Here is a 17412-nt window from a genome sequence, read left to right as displayed (position 1 = left end):
CTGTAGACTTTTGTGGTACTATAGTGTATAGCATAATTATGACAGTGGCTATGTAATGTGACACCCAAGATTCTTCAGTTTGTTTCTGTATCTATGCCAGTATCAGTCTTCCCTGCTGCCTCACTAAGGAAAGTTTTCAGTTATGTCAAATCAACAAGTAGATGAAGTCTAGATATCAAAACAGGTACAGGAATGCACATGCTTGCTAACACCCAGGACAGTGATTGTATCTGAAATTGAATTTAGCTTTTATTCTATTTAAAATAGATTGCTAGTCTTCATGATGTTTAAGAAAGGTTAACATTTGAAATTAGGCATAAATGATACAGTGCTGCCAGTGTTGGCAGCACATTTATGGGAGGATTTCTGGCAGAGCTGGAGGTGGGGCACTGTACCAGCCGTAGCAAGTGCTTCTTTTAGTTGGTACTGTTCAGCAAGCAACTTAATCAGTTGTTGTCTATCAGTGGTGTCTTGATGTGTGACTTGGTGCAGGCAAGAACCTCTACTAAACTCTTCAGGATTGACTAAAAGAATTGCATTGTAGCTCTACTTTAAGTTAAAACAAACAAACTACAAAAAACCCTCCCAATTTCCCTTTCCCCAGCCTCCTCAGGAAAACAACTAATATAGCAGCCCACAAAAAACCTGCAAATACACTAGTGGTGTGTGGCTGTATTAGTATTTTAAAGACTAAATGGAATCCCAACACTAGCAAAAACTTTATTCACTTCACTTAATTACAATTACTTTTAGATGGTTTTTGATATAAATATCGTAATATATATATATTGAACTAATATTTGTCTTGCCTGCTAGATGAAGCTTAGGTGACTTAAATGTGATATTGGAGGAAAGGTTTTTTATTCTTATTTGTTGAGTGTGTGATACTGGGCAACTATGAATATGTGATGGTATTTCTTTCAGGAGCTGGTGATGACACAAGAGCCTGGGGCCCACCTTTTGCTGGGACAGAAAGTATTTATTTTCTCAGTGTCAATAGAAATAAAAAGGTAAATGGAGTGTGGGACTGAACATGAGACTATGTTTTCTGTAATTATAACCGAATATATTACACTTCTTACTTTGATTCTTAACATATATAATGGAGCAATACTTATTGACCTAATGTTATGATGAAAAAATTTCATGAGAAAGCCTGTAAGTTTTTAGAACAAAAAAAGTTGAGAATCTCTGGTACAGTGCTGTGGGCAGCTGAGGCAAAATGAAAAAGCAAGAGTGCTTCTGTGGATCTTCAGTTGCTGGCACTAATTAACTGAAAATGAAACCTGCTGAAAGGAAGGGCTATTTTATTTGAATGATCATTTTTTTCAGGTGCCTCAGCTCAGTTGACCTGTGTCAGCTGGCAGGAGGAGTGCTGCCACTCTACCACAGTGAGGGTGGCTAAATCCAGCTTTTGAAACTTTGGGATTAACATGAAGTTTCATGACATATGTGAATTGAATTGTTTAATGGCTTTTTACCATTGAAACAAATATTTCTGGTGTTCTCCTCTGTACTTGCAGTAGTGGGTCCTGTGTCAATATATAGTGAACAGGCTGCATATCTGTCAGACTGGTTTTGGTGCTTGTCTGATTCATTAATGAGATAAAGTTCAGCTTGCTTTGCTGAGAGAAATTTTTTTTTTTTTTTTTTTTTTTTTTTTTTTTTTTTTTTTTTTTTGCAGAAGGAGGCGGGCTATGTGTTAACATTTATTTATCCCAGTTAGCTATGGTGTGAAATTTGACTGTTGGTTATGGTTAGAAGAAGCTGATAACCCTTTCACATAATTTTTCACATAAATTACTGTTGTATTTGTTTTTAATCCCCAGAGTATAGCTATCAACATGAAGCATTCAAAAGGAGTAAAGCTAATCAAAGAGGTAGGTTTTGATAGCATGCAAGGTGTTTTTATTTTGTATTGTTGTGATCCTAAGTAATAAGGATTAAACTCTGCCTTTCAAGTATTAATTTAAAAAATCTAAGTGTGCAGTAAATTTTGTAAATTACAGTATATAACTTCTGTACTCTGTGCTTTTGGACTCAATGTGCAGTGTAACTTGTAATGACTTCGGATTTAAATTTACATGAATATGTAATCAAAATCTTCAAATGAAGTATTGTGAAGAAATGGTCTAATAGCCTGTTCCTTTCCTGTTACTGCTGCTGTACTACTACTGATCTTGCTATACCACTGCATTAGAAAAATTCAAGATGGACTAATCAGATGAAGTCAGTGAGCAGCTAAGAGGAGATGCTATGCTCCAATAAATGCAATTTTTTGAATGTTACAGTGTATTCATGACTTCAGTTGCTTTACATCTTCCTGAAAAACATTGTCCTGTAGGTGAAACTTAGTATTTGTTTCTTTTTCAGTATTTGACTTCAGGATCTTTTAAGGTGATCCATTTCTCTATTTAAAAATAATAAGAGCATCACATTTCATCAAACTTGTGTTTTGTCATTCCTTTATTTATTACTTGTTGAGAAATGCAAGATCTGCTACTTGCTAATGCTGCATTTTTAAGCCCTGCAGTAGTAGCAGCTGACTTCTGTTACTGTTTGTTTCAGTATCAGTTCTTGTCTCTTTTTCACAGTGACAGTATGTGTCATGCAGTAGGTGGAATTTGTTGGGAATGTTGCATGAAATGGAAATAGATTATGCTTTAGATTTGTTAGCTATGCAAAGGTACTTCATATGGAAACTTTGGAGATTATAAGACAAGGATTCTATGGTGCCTTTTCTTTTAGCAGAACAGAGCCATTTATTGTTGATTTGTTATGGAGTTGTATGTTTAGCTTCTAAAAAATTTGGAAACATAAATTCTTGTTTGGAAAAATTTTGTGTGGTATAACACAGACATCTTTTTGGATAAACTAGTCATATTCTAATTAGGTGCTATAAAATTTTTCCTCTCATGGAAGAAGACTAATTTATTACTTGACCTTTAAAAGTGGTGAAAGAAAAACTACTGAAAATGTCCACTGATTTCACATGTGTGGGCTGAAGGTGTTTGAGGCAGCTGGGCCTACGAGTCAAGATGAGGTGGAGGAAAAAATGGCATCACCTGTTAAATATTTACCACACTAGCTATAAAAATGAGGAGACTGCCTGTGACAAAATAATTTCTTATATTTTCTATTATTTTATAAAGTTGCTTTAATAGCCACTATAACTTTGTGTTCCTAAAATCAATGCCATCCCTACCTGTCATATAGCAACACTGAGAACTGATGAGGCTCTGTTTGTCACACTACTTGTGGAGCTTTTCATCATTCTGCTTGAATTTGAGTGATATATTTTGAAAGTGTTTGGTGCAGAAGTCTTGACATTACATTATTCATCTGAAGTGGAACTTCAGATTTGGGGTTTTGTCAAAAGGGAAGTTATTTATAACAGGCTTTTATTTTCAGTTGTCTCCTGCTATCATCAGAACAAATGTGTATAGAATTGAACATTGTTGTTCAGCATTGTATTTGTTACTATGACAAGTAGTGTCCATGTCTTCAAAGTAGCTGATGAAAAGTATAAATTGAAGTTTGTGACACTGCTTACTCATACATAAATATGAGTTCTGTCACTAGTGTAAAAGTTACAAAGAAATGTAGTAAGGTTATAATTTTTTACCTTTATTAAGCAAGGTATCATGGTTAGAATAGATTTTTTCCCCACATATATTTTTTATAGGTGGAAGAGGGCAATTCTCAATTTAGAATCATGTTAGAAACAGATGTAGAGAATCTTCAGGTATATGACAAAAGCACAGACGTGATAATTAGTCAGTATTATCAAGTGAGCTTAAGAATTCTATTAATCAGGAGTCCTGGCTGTTTTTCATCCTTTGGCACAGCGCTACGAAATATTTTTTCAAGGGTCTATTCTTTCATACATGATTACTTGATTTTCACAAAATTATTCCTGTGTCTTCTTCATTTCTTTATTCTATATCACTTGTAGCCATTTCTTCCCTTCTAGTGTTTTTGGCTGACTGTTAACTGCCTTCCAAATATTAGTCTGTCTTCCTGAATGAAAGTTATTTTTTTTCTCTTCAGTGATTGTATATGTGCCAGTCGCGTACTCTGACATATTTTTGTAGTATCTCTTTGGAACATTATTGATCAGTTATTGTCAGAAACTCATTTTAAGAGCCTTGAGCATACTTCTCTCCTGTGAATTATTTAGCCTTAACCAATGAATTTTTAATATTTTTTTTATTCATGAAGAACTTGGGACTTATTGGCTGGGAGCTAATGGCACTTCTTCTTTTCCACTATTTCTGGCTGATAGTCAATGCATCCCATGCATCCCTCTCTTACTTGATAAAGCAAGCTACTCATATATATATATATATATATATTTGTTTATATGTATGTGTATGCAGATTCTCCTCTGTAGAGTTCTTGTAAAAACCAAAACACGTAAAACACAAAAAAAACTCCAAGCAAAAAAAAACCCCAAAAAACACCAACCAAAACTTCCAAAAGGTATGCATGATTTCCTGTATAAATTTAGTAGCATCATTATTTTTTATGCAATTTAATGGCTACTTTGGCATGGCCTGTGCTGTTTATTATTTCCTGAGGCATAGACCTTGAGCCTATCACTGTCCTCTCTGGAACACGTAGTACAGTGTTGTATTGCTCTATTAGTAGGTGTTAAAATACAAGTGATGTTTAGTGGAATTTTAGGGCTTGAAGTATGAAATTTTAGTTGACAGTGGACATAAAACCCCATTGAGAATGAAAATCTCTCTGAGTTTTAAGAACATTAAGTTTGTTTGGCTCAGACTATGTATCCAGTTTTCCACAATGGCAGAATTGTTGGTTCAATGAGCATCAGTGCGACATGTAAACTGCTGCCTTTATACATTAAAAACTATTTCCAGTGAAAACTTTACATGCAGAGCTGGCACAGCCCTTGTAATGTGTCTTGAAAACTTTTTTGTCTGAGAGCATATACCTGGCTAAACTGGGCCTAAATCATTAAATCCTCACTTATCATTTTTGCCATTTCACATATGTTACTCAGTCCAGAAGTATGGTGCTTTTCATGCTACATTACTGTGTGTCATGCTTTCTTCCTCAGTGACTTGTAGGAGATGGTAGTTCTTCAATATAACATGGACAACAACTTCCAACTGTTTTAGCCCATCCAATCGCTGTAATTTTCATAGACTATAAAATCACAGCGAAAGTAATGTGCAAGTTGTAACCAATTTCATCTCTTGAATGAATTAGGCTTAAGCTGTAGCATTACCAGCTTGAAAAGTATTTATGTATGAACTATGATGGATTTAATTAGACAATAAAACCTCCTAAACTTTATCTTTCATAAAGGCATTGTGATTTCTGTTACGATGACACTTGTTTATAGAAGCTTGTCTAACACACTGTGTAATTAGACAGTGACATGGCAGTTTCAGAGACTGTGATTCCTTGATTGGCTGCAAATAGCATTAAGCAATTAATATATTAGTTATGCTTAAAAATGGGTGCACAAACATGTGTACCTGTCAGGGAACATTTCCTAAATTCCTGTGCACTCACACACACCCCACAATTTATGAGGCAGAAAGCCTACAAGTCCCTCAAGGCATACATCTATCTTTTAACATGTAGTTCTCATGCTTCAGGAGTCAGCTTGTCTTAGTCTTACTGAAATTTTCATATGTATATCTGCTTATAATTTTTGTAAGAGAGGATGGAATTTAAAGCAAATCAAGGTTATATGTTAATCTTAACATCAATAGATTTTTGGACTCATTCATTTGAAACCAATGAAAAAAAGTCATTGGAGAGCTTGACAGCACTATTATATTTGATGTGTCTTTAAGATCTTTATTTTAATTTCTTAATGTAGGTGTTGTTGGGCTCCTTATTCTACATATAGGAAGTTGGATATATGGCCTTGTTATGGTAATTGTAATCAATGACTTGAAAATGAAAAATAATTAAAAATATTTCTGTTATAGAGAAAACATGAATAATGGATGTTATGAATAATATCACTTCAGTTTTCTTTCTTGAGAAAAAGGGGGTAGAAAGAATGTGTTTGAAGATTGTTCTGTAAACTATTGTCAAACCTTAGGAAATTGATGTGACACTGACAATATCACAGTTTTGTCTAATCACTTCAGGATTTTGACAGTCTTCTTTCTAGATATGCAGCATCTCTAATATGTATTTTGCAGAAATGCACAGTCTGACAGGCAAAAAAATGTCCCTGTAGGCTTGTCAATTTTCTTTTGTCGGGAAGATCAGAGTCATTTTGATTACCAAGATTTTAAAATTAAGTTACGTAGGAATTTATTCAACTTTTGGGAGCTAATTTAACAGATTTTACTTGTTGTTTTCTTTTCTAAAGCTTGCAGCAGCATCTGATGTTTTTGTGGAAAACTTTGTCCCTGGGAAGCTGGCTGAAATGGGTCTAGGTTATGAAGACACTAAAAAGATTGCTCCTCACATAGTGTACTGCTCAATAACAGGTATTTTATTTTCAATTCTTTATGTTCATTATTTCCTTTGTTTCAGTCAAAGTGTTATAAAAGTCATGTGGTTGTATAGAAGTATGTTACTTTGATGTCAGTTAAGATAAATTGAGAATTTAAGTCAGTTCAATTCAAAAACAGGCATAGAAAATGTTTGAGGAAGCAACCATGTCAACAGCTTCGTAGCTGTTCACTGTTGTTGCTGTGCCAGCCTGACACGTTTGTATTGATTTCAAAGGAGCCAGGATGGGCTGGCCTCCTTGGATTTTGCTTTAAGCTAGCTGAAAACTGAGATTTCTTTTTATTTTAAATTATCTCCCAGCAGTTTTACCGAATGAATTTACATATTGTGTGTTTTAAATCTGGTAATCTCAGTGTTTTTGCTGCCCTGAAGTAACTCTCACTTCAGATTTGTGCAGTTACCTGTTCATGGAAGCTTTACATGACTTTTTTACAGTCTACTGCCTGGTAACTGAAACAGTAAAAGAGTTGTATATACTTTGTAAAAGCAGGGAAGAAGGGATAGGAAGTAGACACATGCATGCAGTTCCTGATACTCATCTAAAAATAATTTTAAGTCTGAAAAACTGCTTAAAAAACTCCCAACAGAAATCAACCAAAAATCTTAATCAAGCACTAAAATGAACAGTCTAATATTAAAATGCAATTAAATAACAGCAGAAATTACAGATATTTTTAGACTAGTTAAAATCTTAGTTACAAATCTGCTTTGCACTTCAATTTCTGCAGAATAAATGGCTTTAGTTTTTTGGTTACTGGGTATGGATGTCAGTTAATAGAAATCAAATAGCTTTTTTGTCTTTCGTGATGTATTTATCATATTTGTGTGGCAAACATCTGAAAATGTCAAGAGCAGAAAAACAATTATATTCAAGGCTTGCTGAGAATCTTGTTTAAATACCTATTTAGATTGTTCAGTTGCTAGTTACTACAATGTTTTTCATATTTGCTTGTGCATATAATCTCACAAAGGGAATTTGTCAAGTGGGTTTGCATTTTTTGTTTGCTTTTTTTGTACCCGTAACAATGAAAAATAATTAAAATTACATCCAAACAATCTGTGTGAGGTACAACACCCTCTCATTTTGTGTCAGATGCTCAAATCTCTTAATCAACTTTGTGACACTGTGCTTGCCTCAATAAGTCGATGTCTGCCTTGTACTGAGTAGCCCAGAGCTGGGCACAGGACTACAGATGTGGCCTCAACAGTGCTGAGAAGAGGGGAAAGATCTACCCCCTTGGCCTGCTTGACTCTTCCCAGTGCACACAAAATACTGTTGTCCTCTGCTACAAGGATGCATACTTTTATATGTTTTAAGTACCCCCTCAACTGAGGGTATCCCTTGCTGCAGACTTCTCCCCTAGTCTCAAGGACCTAGGACTCCTGAGAGCCATGTTTTTTTTGGCAAATACTGAGTTAAAAAAGCATTAAATGCATCCACCTTCATGGCCTTTGTTCATTTTGCTGTAGGTCTATGTCTTCCCTGGTCTTCCTTCTCCTGCTGATTTGCTTGCAGAGTTCTTTCATGTTGCCTTTTGTGTCTTTTTCCAAGTCCAACTCCAGGTCAACCTGTGCTTTTCTAACCATATACTTGTATGATCAAACAGCACCTTTATACTTGGAGGTCACTTGCTTCTGCTTTCACTGCTTGGAAGACAAGTTGGACAAAAATCACATAATCTTGCTGTTTAGAGCTTTGTGTAAATGCATAGCTTACAGTTATGTTCTATAATGGAAAACACATGAGCCTTATTCATAGACTATGACAACTTGAAGTTGAAAGTGTTTGGGAGGTAAGAGCTAAGTGATGTTTGTCAGGCATCCATAAAGCAACTTGAAATCTTAAATGATAGTTTAAGTGAGGAAGGAGAGGTGATGGAGTGGCTCTGTACGTTAGGGAAGGTTTCAACTGTATAGAGTTCCAGGATAATGATGACAAGCTTGAGTATCTATGGGTAAGAATCAGGGGGAAAACCAACAAGGCAGACATTCTGATGGGAGTCTGTTATAGACAATCCAACCAGGATGAAGGGATGGATGAACTATTTTGTAAGCATCTGGCTGATGTTTCACAATTGCTAGCCCTTGTTCTTGTGGGGGACTAATTTGTGGGATGTGTGCTGAAAACTCAACACAGTGGAGAGGAGGAAGTCTAGGAGGTTTCTTGACTGTCTGGAAGACAACTTCCAGACACAACTGGTAAGTGAGCTTAGCAAGGGAGGTGCCCTGCTAGACCTGCCCTTTGCAAACAGAAAAGGGCTGGTGGGAAATGACATCTTTGGCACAGCGACCATGACATAATGGAGTATTCAATTCTTGGTGAAGTAAGAAAGGGGTCAACAAAACCTCTACCTTGGACTTCAGAATGGTGGACTTTGGCTTGTCCAGGATGCTGGTTCAGAGAGTTCCTTGGGAAAGAGCCCTCAGAAACAAAGGGGTCCAGAATGGCTGGACATACTCGAAGAGGGAAATTATAAAGGCACAGGAGCAGTCTGTCCCTGTGTGCCGAAAGACAAGCTATCAGGGAAGAAGACTGGTCTGACTGAATAAGGAGCTTTTGCTGGAACTTAGGGAATTAAGTAAAAGAAAAAGAGTTTATGCCCTTAGGAAGAAGTGGCAGGCAACTCAGGAAGAGTAAGTACAAGGATGTTGTTAGGTCACATAGAAAGAAAATCAGGAAGACAAAAGCTCTTCTGGAACTCAATCTGGCCACCTCTGTAAAAGATAATAGAAAATGCTTTTATAAATACATTAGCAGCAGAAGAATGGCCAAGGAAAGTTTCCAAGGAAAAATCACTATGGGATGAAAAGAGGAATTTTGCAACCAAGGATAAGGCTGAGCAGTTAATGCCTCTTTTGAGTCAGTCTTCAAGAGAAAGATGGGTTATCAGCCTGCTCTCTGAGCTGGTACACAGGGATGGGGAGCAGAATACAACCCATGTAATCCATGAGGAATTAGTTTGTGACCTGCTGTGCCAGTCAAACACTCACAAGTCCATGGAGCAAGATGGGTTTCACCCAAGGGTAGTGAGGGAGCTGGCAGAAGAGCTCACTAAGCTGCTCTCCATCACTTATCATCAGTCCTGGCTAACTAGGGAGGTCCTAGACCAAAAGAGGTTGATCAGTATGATGCCCATCCACAAGAAAGGCCAGAAGGAGGATTCAGGGAACTACAGGCTGTCAGCCTGACTGGAAAGTTATGGAACAGATTATCTTGAGTGCATTACATTGCATATACAGGATATCCAGAGGATCAGACCCAGCCAGCCCAGTTTGTGAAAGGCAGGTCCTATTTGACCAACCTGATCTCCTTTTATGACCAGGTGCCCACCTAGTGGCTGGGGGAAAGGCTGTGGATGTTGTCTGGACTTCAGCAAGCCTTTGATACTGTCTCCTGCAGCATTCTCCTGGAGAAGCTGGCAGCCCACAGCTTGGACTGATGCACACTCCCTGGGTGAAGAACTGGCTGGATGTCTGGGCTCACAGTGTGGTGGTGAATGGTGCTACATCCAATTTGTAGCTAGTTATAAGTGGAGTTCCCCAGGGTTCAATACTGGGACCAGTTCTATTTAATAAAGTTATTGATGATGTGGACACGGGAATTGGGTGCACCCACAGTAAGTTTGAGGATGATGCCAAGTTGGGAGGGAGTTTTAGTCTGCTAGAGGGTAGAATTCTCTGTGGTTGAGATTGGTTTAAGTTCTGGAAAATTGGACGGTTAAAGAAAATTATGTACAGGTCACGAGGGAGTGACCATTTCTGTATGGTCTTCGTGATGCTCTCGCTAGGAAAGTCACAGATTATTCCTGAACAGGAGAGGGCACTGTTTAAAAGGAGAAGATGGTTTCCAAATCAAACCCCCTTTTTTTTCATTTTCTTTTTTTTTTTTTTTTTTTTTTTTTTTTTTTTTTTTTTAAGCCTTTGCAGGTAGTATGTTTTGAAAGAATTTTATAGTTTGTTTATAAATGATGAAAAGTACTCCTCTCAGATTCTCTACCCCAGCCCTTTGCTCTACTAATCTATGTGAATTGTGATTGCTCCTCTTTTTGTGCAGGTTTTCTTTACTCCTTGTTTTCTAGGAAGTAATACTTTATATCATATGCAGGTTGCTTTGTATGTTGCTGGTGGTATTAAAAAATCTCGTTTTAGTACTTGATGTCATTTTATTTCTTAGAATATAGATGTGATGCTTAATTTTCTGCCTTTTAAGGAAATTTTACTTCTGTAAAGACTCATTAGTGTATTTATGCATGAAAGAAGTTGAATACAGAATTACAGAATCACAGAATAAGTAAGATTGAAAGTGTCATAGGATCCAGCCCCCTGGCTCAAGCAGGGTCATCTTAGAGTACACGACATAGGGTTGTCTCCAGATGGCTCTTGAATATCTCCAGTGTGGGAGACACAATAACCTCTCCAGGCAATCTGTTCCAGTGATTGGTTACTTGATGCATCTTCCAGTGCATCAGTCTCTGCCCATTGCCTCTTGCCCTATTTCTTGGTATCACTGAGAAGAGCCTGGCTCCATCCTCGTGGCACTCCCCTGTTAGATATCTATACATATTAATGAGGTGTCCTCTCAGTTGTTCCTTTTCAAGGCTGAACAGGCCCAACTCTCTCAGCCTGTCCTCATGAGGGAGATGCTCCAGTCCCTTATTCCTCTCTGTTAACCTCCAGTGGTCCCACTCCAGGAGCTCCAGGTCACTGTTCTGCTGAGGAGCCCAGAACTGGACACAGCACTCCAGATATTGCCTTACCAGGGCTGAGTAGAGAGTCAGGATCACTTCCCACAGCCTGCTGGCAATGCTCTTCCTAATGCACCTGAGGATACCTTTGGCCCACAAGTCCTTCTCTGCAGAGCTACTTGCCAGTGGTTTGACCCCCAGCCTGTACCGGTGCAGGGAGTTATTCTTCCAAAGGAACAGGACCCTGCAACTGCCTTTGTTGAATTTCAGGCACTGCCTTCTGCCCATCTCTCCATCTTCCAGTTCTTCTCTCCTGACTCTCTCAAGGCCCTTTCAAAGACCATTTTGAAGCCTTCTGTGGTATCAGCCACTCCTCCCAGCTTTGTGCCACCAGGGAACTTTCTGAGGAGGCATCTGCCCCTTCACCTGAGTCACTGATGATGTGAACAAGATGAACAAGTTAAACAGTACTGGGCCCAGTACTAAGCCTTGGAGCCACCACTTGTGACAGGCCTCCTGCTAGACCCTGTGCCACTGATCATGACTCTTTGGGATCTGTCACTATACATAGGGATAATTGTAAAAAATCTGCCATGAAAATATACTTAGTTTCAACCAAAAGTAGCTGTGAAGTTTTTGGAATTGATATTTTTTGTTAACTTTATGTTACTATAACAGTTTATATTTCTTAGAGATTTGCATTCTCTATGTCACAAAACTTAGTCTTAACTCTGGATTGACATACGCTTTGATCACACTAGACTGCTTGTTTGTTGTGAAACAGTATATTGCTGAAGAGGCAAAAATTAGGTGGAAAGAGTAACAAAAGTTTTACAGAAGGTTGTGGGTCACCGGAGTTTTCTATGGGTCTGAATCTAGAATTGTTGTATATGTAGCTTTTATTTAATGTACATAAGGTTGTAAATATACATAAGTGAACACATTTCAAAACAGTAAGTCATTCCTCTGTGTCTCTTGAGTGATTCTGGCTGAGTTATGAGAAGGAAAACAGTTCTTCACTCCACCCATTTACATAAGGTTTCGTAATAACTTAAAAGAACAAGCATTTGGTACTTCCCAGTATCTTCTTTTGCACGGATAATTTGTAGTGGCTTTCAATGAGAAGATGTAATATTATAGTTTTTGATGCATATCCTACTTTTTCTCTAGCATTTTCACAACAGGAAAGAAAAGACAACCGCAGTGTGTTTTGCTGGGCAAAGGCTGGCCAGAGTGTTTTTCAGATCCTTTAATTTGTGAACTAACTGTGGTAAGATGTGGAATTGCCTGGATTAGGTACAGTTTTTAGCCTCCTTCTTACCAAATGTTTCCAGCCCATATAATTACACATAACTTTGAGAGAGTGTGTGTGTGTGTCTTCATCCCCACTCATTCTCTTGATTATCAATGTTTTTGTAGCTTCTGTATGGTTTAAGTCTGGATATAGTTACCTGATACAGACAGATTACCTGCCAAAAAAATGATAGCTTCAGTTTAAAAAAATCATTGAGCAAAATAGTTTCTTGATGGTGTAAATTATTTGTTGATAGCATATTAGTAAAAAATCAGGTTGTATTCCGAAGCTGACTCAGGCAATTGTTGTAGTTGTAACTAAATAATAACAGCTACATGAATGGTCTTGAGCATTAATCTGTTCAACAGTTTTTAAAATATGTGACCCAAAATTGCCAAAAAAAGTTCTTTTTTAAATTACAAAAAGCAAACAAAACAAAAAAAAAATAGGCACAACAATTTGGGGGAAAGAAAAGGAAAAAAAAAGGAAGATTAAAAAAACCACCTGCATTGCAAAATATCTGGTTGAGTCAAATAGCCAATTCAAGCATTCAAGCCGGATAATGTGCAGAATGAATTGGAAATTAGGAGTATTAACCTATAATTACAGTTATAACTGACTTTTAAGTATATTAAAATTTGGAGAATGTGTTAGTTAAGGAATTTGGAAAGTGCAAAAATGAATATTGAGTATTGTGGTGCCAGTATTCAGTAAAAGATGTTCATGGAGTATTTTTTCAATAAATGTATTGTTTTCTATTAATGAAAAATAATGCATTGTCTGATGTGTAAAAGAGGCATTGTCAGAACAAACTGGGTATCATGCTTCCAGTAGTTTTTAACATATTTTAAAATGAGAGAGGTCTGAAAAATTGTGAATGTTGTACAGCTCTTAAGCAAACACAAAAATCACAAGTTTGTAAGTCTTGAGGTATGAACTTAAGTGCTCAAAATGATTGAATAAAGAATTTGGAGGGGAAAAATATGAAGCTTCTATCTGAGTTTGATTTGATAAAAATAGAGCCTTCCACCATTGGAAAAGAAAATTAAACTTCTCTAATCTGTTAGTTTTTTTGCATTATGCAGTTGGATTAAAGAGTTGATCTACCATTTTTTTGATAGCTTGAATTTATCTGCATGGGCACTTAAGAGAAGTTTATCAAGGTCTAGAGAAAAAATAGTCTGAGACCATTTTTTGATAAGTTAAATAGCAGGTACACAAATTATTTTTAAGACAATATAATTGGTTGTCTATATAAGGCTAATAAAACTTGCGTTATATGTTTTGACTGTAGCAAAGTTTCTGACACTTGAGTAATGCTTTTGCAGAAACGCTAGGAAAATGTGATGTACAATAAATAAATAAAAAAAAACTTGGTTCAAGAGGGATTAGAAGCTCTCTTATAGCTTAATATAGATACTTCATGACTTAATGGAAGAAAATGCTTCAGAACTGTCGTTGCTGGATTTTTTTTTTTCTTAATATAGGTGATATATTACAATGTGCATGAGTCAAAAATTCTGATGCCGTCATGTGCTACTGGGGGCTTGTGGGGTTTAGATTTGAGAGGCAGGAAAAACCTGGGGGTGATTTACGGGTAAAAGGCATCACTTCACTTACAGCCTTATACTGTCCTTTAGAATATTTTCTGGGGGAGTGGCCAGCTCTCAGAAGAGTCATGGAGGGCTGGCCTCTGTTTGGGTTTTCTTACTGAAGATGGAATTCAGCTGAAATTGGAACCCTTCCTAACAGTCTCTGTGTCAACACAGCCCCATGCACAGTCATGTGATGAAATCTTAATGTAAAAAATCCATTTTTGGTGGCCTGAGAGCTCTATGCAGCTCTTAAAACCCACAAAGCTGAAGGGAGTCAACTTATACAACAGGATTAGAATTAAAGTTTACCTTGACCAATTTGTTTACATAAATAAAAGAGGAAGGGTAGAATTTAAAGATTGGAACAAATGCAATGTACCATGCTTCATCACAAATAGTCAAGTAATTTTAATATATTGACAGGGAACACTGGGTTAGAAGAGGGTTCTCAGAAGACTTGATTGTAAGGATGGAGAATGGTCAAAGTTGAACACGAGTCAGTGATGATGTCATTAGATGAAGGACTAATGTCATATGGGATTATGTAAAGATGAATATGGCCTAGAGGACTGTTTCTCTACCTTGCTCCACACTGGTAAGGTTGGAAGGTCAAGTCTTCCTCTAGGTACCACATTTCAAAAACTATGTGGAAAACTGAAGAGAGTTGAGAGAACAATCTATAAATAAAAAACACTGTGTATAAAAGGTAGCTTGGAACATCAGGTTTTTTCTTTAAAAAATGCTGCTGTAATCAGAAGGAAGTACTGTGGCTGGCCATGTAACCATCTCTTTCTAAAACATTCTGTACATTTTCACAGAGCAGTTTTGAAATGAAGATTCTGATAGTATGTGAAAGCATCAAAAATCCTTTGCTTAATACATAAAATTAGCCAAAATACTACTTGGAATTCAAAGAATGAGTGCGTTAAGAAAAGAAAATCTCAAGAAAAAAATTTGGGAGATAGTAATTAAAATAAGGGTTCAGACCTGACAGCTGGAGGAGAGGATTGTCTCTGTTTTCAGAGATTTAAGTAATTGAGACTACATGTGCAGCATACAGAATAAAAAATTATACGGACATTGAATATTTTGGTGCTCGTCTGCACTGCACCAATATGCTGCTTTGTAATTCTCAGTGTAAACTGCATATTTGTGTAGATTGGTAACTGGTTCCTCATGCAGTAAAGAACCAGCTTTATGGCATACAGCAGGAGCTCTAAGAATTTATTATGCATCTCATGAGTAAATTACTCACCTCATTACTGAGGTGGCCATCAATATATGAGCAAATTGACTGAGGCTTTTAGGACTGTATTAATTCTAAATATGAATTTCTGCAAGAATTGGGAACAGTTTTGACTTATATAGCACAAGTGTTAAATATTGTAAAGCCATAGCCTCCTAAAGAAGTTAATTGTTATGACTGAAAGTTTGCTTGGTGTAAATAAAAGGCAAGGAGCTGGTTCCCTTGATGCTTCCAGGCAGTAGAACAGTTTTTCAAACTATGATTCCTTTCTTCCCCCTTTCACCATATGAATAAAGCCACTAAAGAAACTGATGAGACAATTTTAATCTCTATTTGTATTATACACTGTTTGCAAGCAGAGTTTTTACAATTTAATATTTAAAAAAACCTTAATGTGGAAGAGATAGAATATTGTATTATCTCATAAGTTCAAGATACCTGATTTCTTTCTAGACATCTAAACGGATTTATGCCTTGGCCTGAAAAATGAATCAAATGCCATTTGAGTTTTTGTGCCAATTTTTCCTTTTGGCTAAGCCATCAAACTAGAAAACTTCAGTGTAAAGAGGCAAAGTGATTGCCTATATGGGGAAATTATTATATGGGGAAATTATTTGGCAGAAATTCACATATCCAAATACTGCTTCAGTGATGTCAAAAAAGTACTTTTTCACAACTTAGAGGAAAAAAAAAAAGAAGCCACTTGGTCTTGTGAATGAAGAAATAGTTCTTGTTTCTAAGAAAGGAATCAATCACCACAGCAGCGCATTGGTCTATCTGTGGTGGTTTGAGGTGGTACAGAGTTCTGCTAGATAAATTCCCTGAGAGAACTACTTTGATCTGTTTATGTAGATTCTTTCCTTTACAAAAGGGAGCTTTTGAGGCCAGTAAGAGTACGTTTACATCATTTAATGGTGTTGTGCAGAAACAAAAACAAGAGCTCTGTCTAAACCAGCGGGGTAAATTGGACCTCAAGTATTAGAGCTGCATTACTTTTGTGACCAAACTGATTGAGCCATTTACCATGGTTTAGGAAAAATTTCCTTCCTTTACAAAGGAAATTCTGGAAGTAGATGTCCATTGATCCTAAGTGAGGCAGCACTGTAGCTGATGCTTCTGAAAATAGCCCTTAAATATCATGTTTTAAGGACTTACTTCATTTTGGCAGTACGTATTTAGATAGTTTTGTGCCTCTCTGTCTTGTAGAAGGTAACCTGTGCAGTCCCAAACCTCCTTGTGCTTGGCACAAGACCCGTTCCAAACCAGTCTGATGCCTTAGGATTGGCACTTACCAGGGTACTCAGTATATGGAGTATAAACTGAAATACCAAACATGTGAATTTGTGAATGTTATTCATATTTAAAATAAAGCAAATATTTTTGTAGCTTTCCACAGTTGACTGCTTTATTCAGAAGTAAATGAGAAGGACCAATGGGAGCTTTTCATTTCTATTTTTAGCTCATGGTGTCAATTACTATTCTACTGAAACACAGCTACACAAACAGGGTGTACCTTCTGATGGTATAGAAAGAATTTGATATTGATTGCTGCTGCTTCTTCTTTTTGAAGATCTCCTAAATATTTCCAGCTGTTTTGTATCAAAAATGATCCATGTGCAAGGAGTTTTTTACCTCATGCTTTTCTAGACAAAAAAAAAGAAGCATTAAATAGGTCTATTAGACCCAGGCCTATTTTTTCTCTTTACTGGGATTAGTAACGTATTTGATGTTTTTTCTTAATAAAGAGTTGTTTTATTTTGTGTTGATATCTACTTTTACTGAAAAAAAGTCCTGATGATTGTGATGAAGACTGGGAAACAATGACTCTACTGCTAATCAGACTTGCAAACAGATGAGAATTAATGGGACTATTTGAATTACTTCTGCTTTTATTGTTCACAAATTTTCATATTTCTTTATAAGAATTATATATTTTTAAAGCCTGATTCATAGGATTTGAATTTTTTGGGACTGTGTGTTAAAAATACTGTAATGTTTTTCAAAATACTCCGTTTTCTTTTTGGTTTATATATTTGCATATGTTGTGATCAGGTATTTTGAAGTGTCTGCCTACCTAAAATGCCT

General features: G+C 36.7%; 1 protein-coding gene across 8 annotated transcripts in view; it reads left to right on the top strand.

Annotated features, from left to right (window-relative positions):
- SUGCT (succinyl-CoA:glutarate-CoA transferase) overlaps nucleotides 1-17412 on the top strand; it is a 317512-nt gene that overhangs the window by 6196 nt on the left and 293904 nt on the right. For all 8 annotated transcript variants that reach the window (XR_014589484.1, XR_014589485.1, XM_083856373.1 and 5 more), the window contains exons 4-6: nucleotides 925-1010; nucleotides 1830-1880; nucleotides 6362-6482. Coding sequence is in view for 6 of the 8 variants with exons in the window: in XM_083856373.1 (XP_083712499.1) it covers nucleotides 925-1010; nucleotides 1830-1880; nucleotides 6362-6482 (258 nt within the window). In the remaining 2 variants the exon portion in view is untranslated. The remainder of the gene's footprint in view (nucleotides 1-924; nucleotides 1011-1829; nucleotides 1881-6361; nucleotides 6483-17412) is intronic.

The sequence above is a fragment of the Zosterops lateralis genome (assembly GCF_965231275.1).
Source record: "Zosterops lateralis genome assembly, chromosome: 1".
Lineage (NCBI taxonomy): Eukaryota > Metazoa > Chordata > Aves > Passeriformes > Zosteropidae > Zosterops > Zosterops lateralis.
This window is presented reverse-complemented; position numbering and strand designations above follow the sequence as displayed.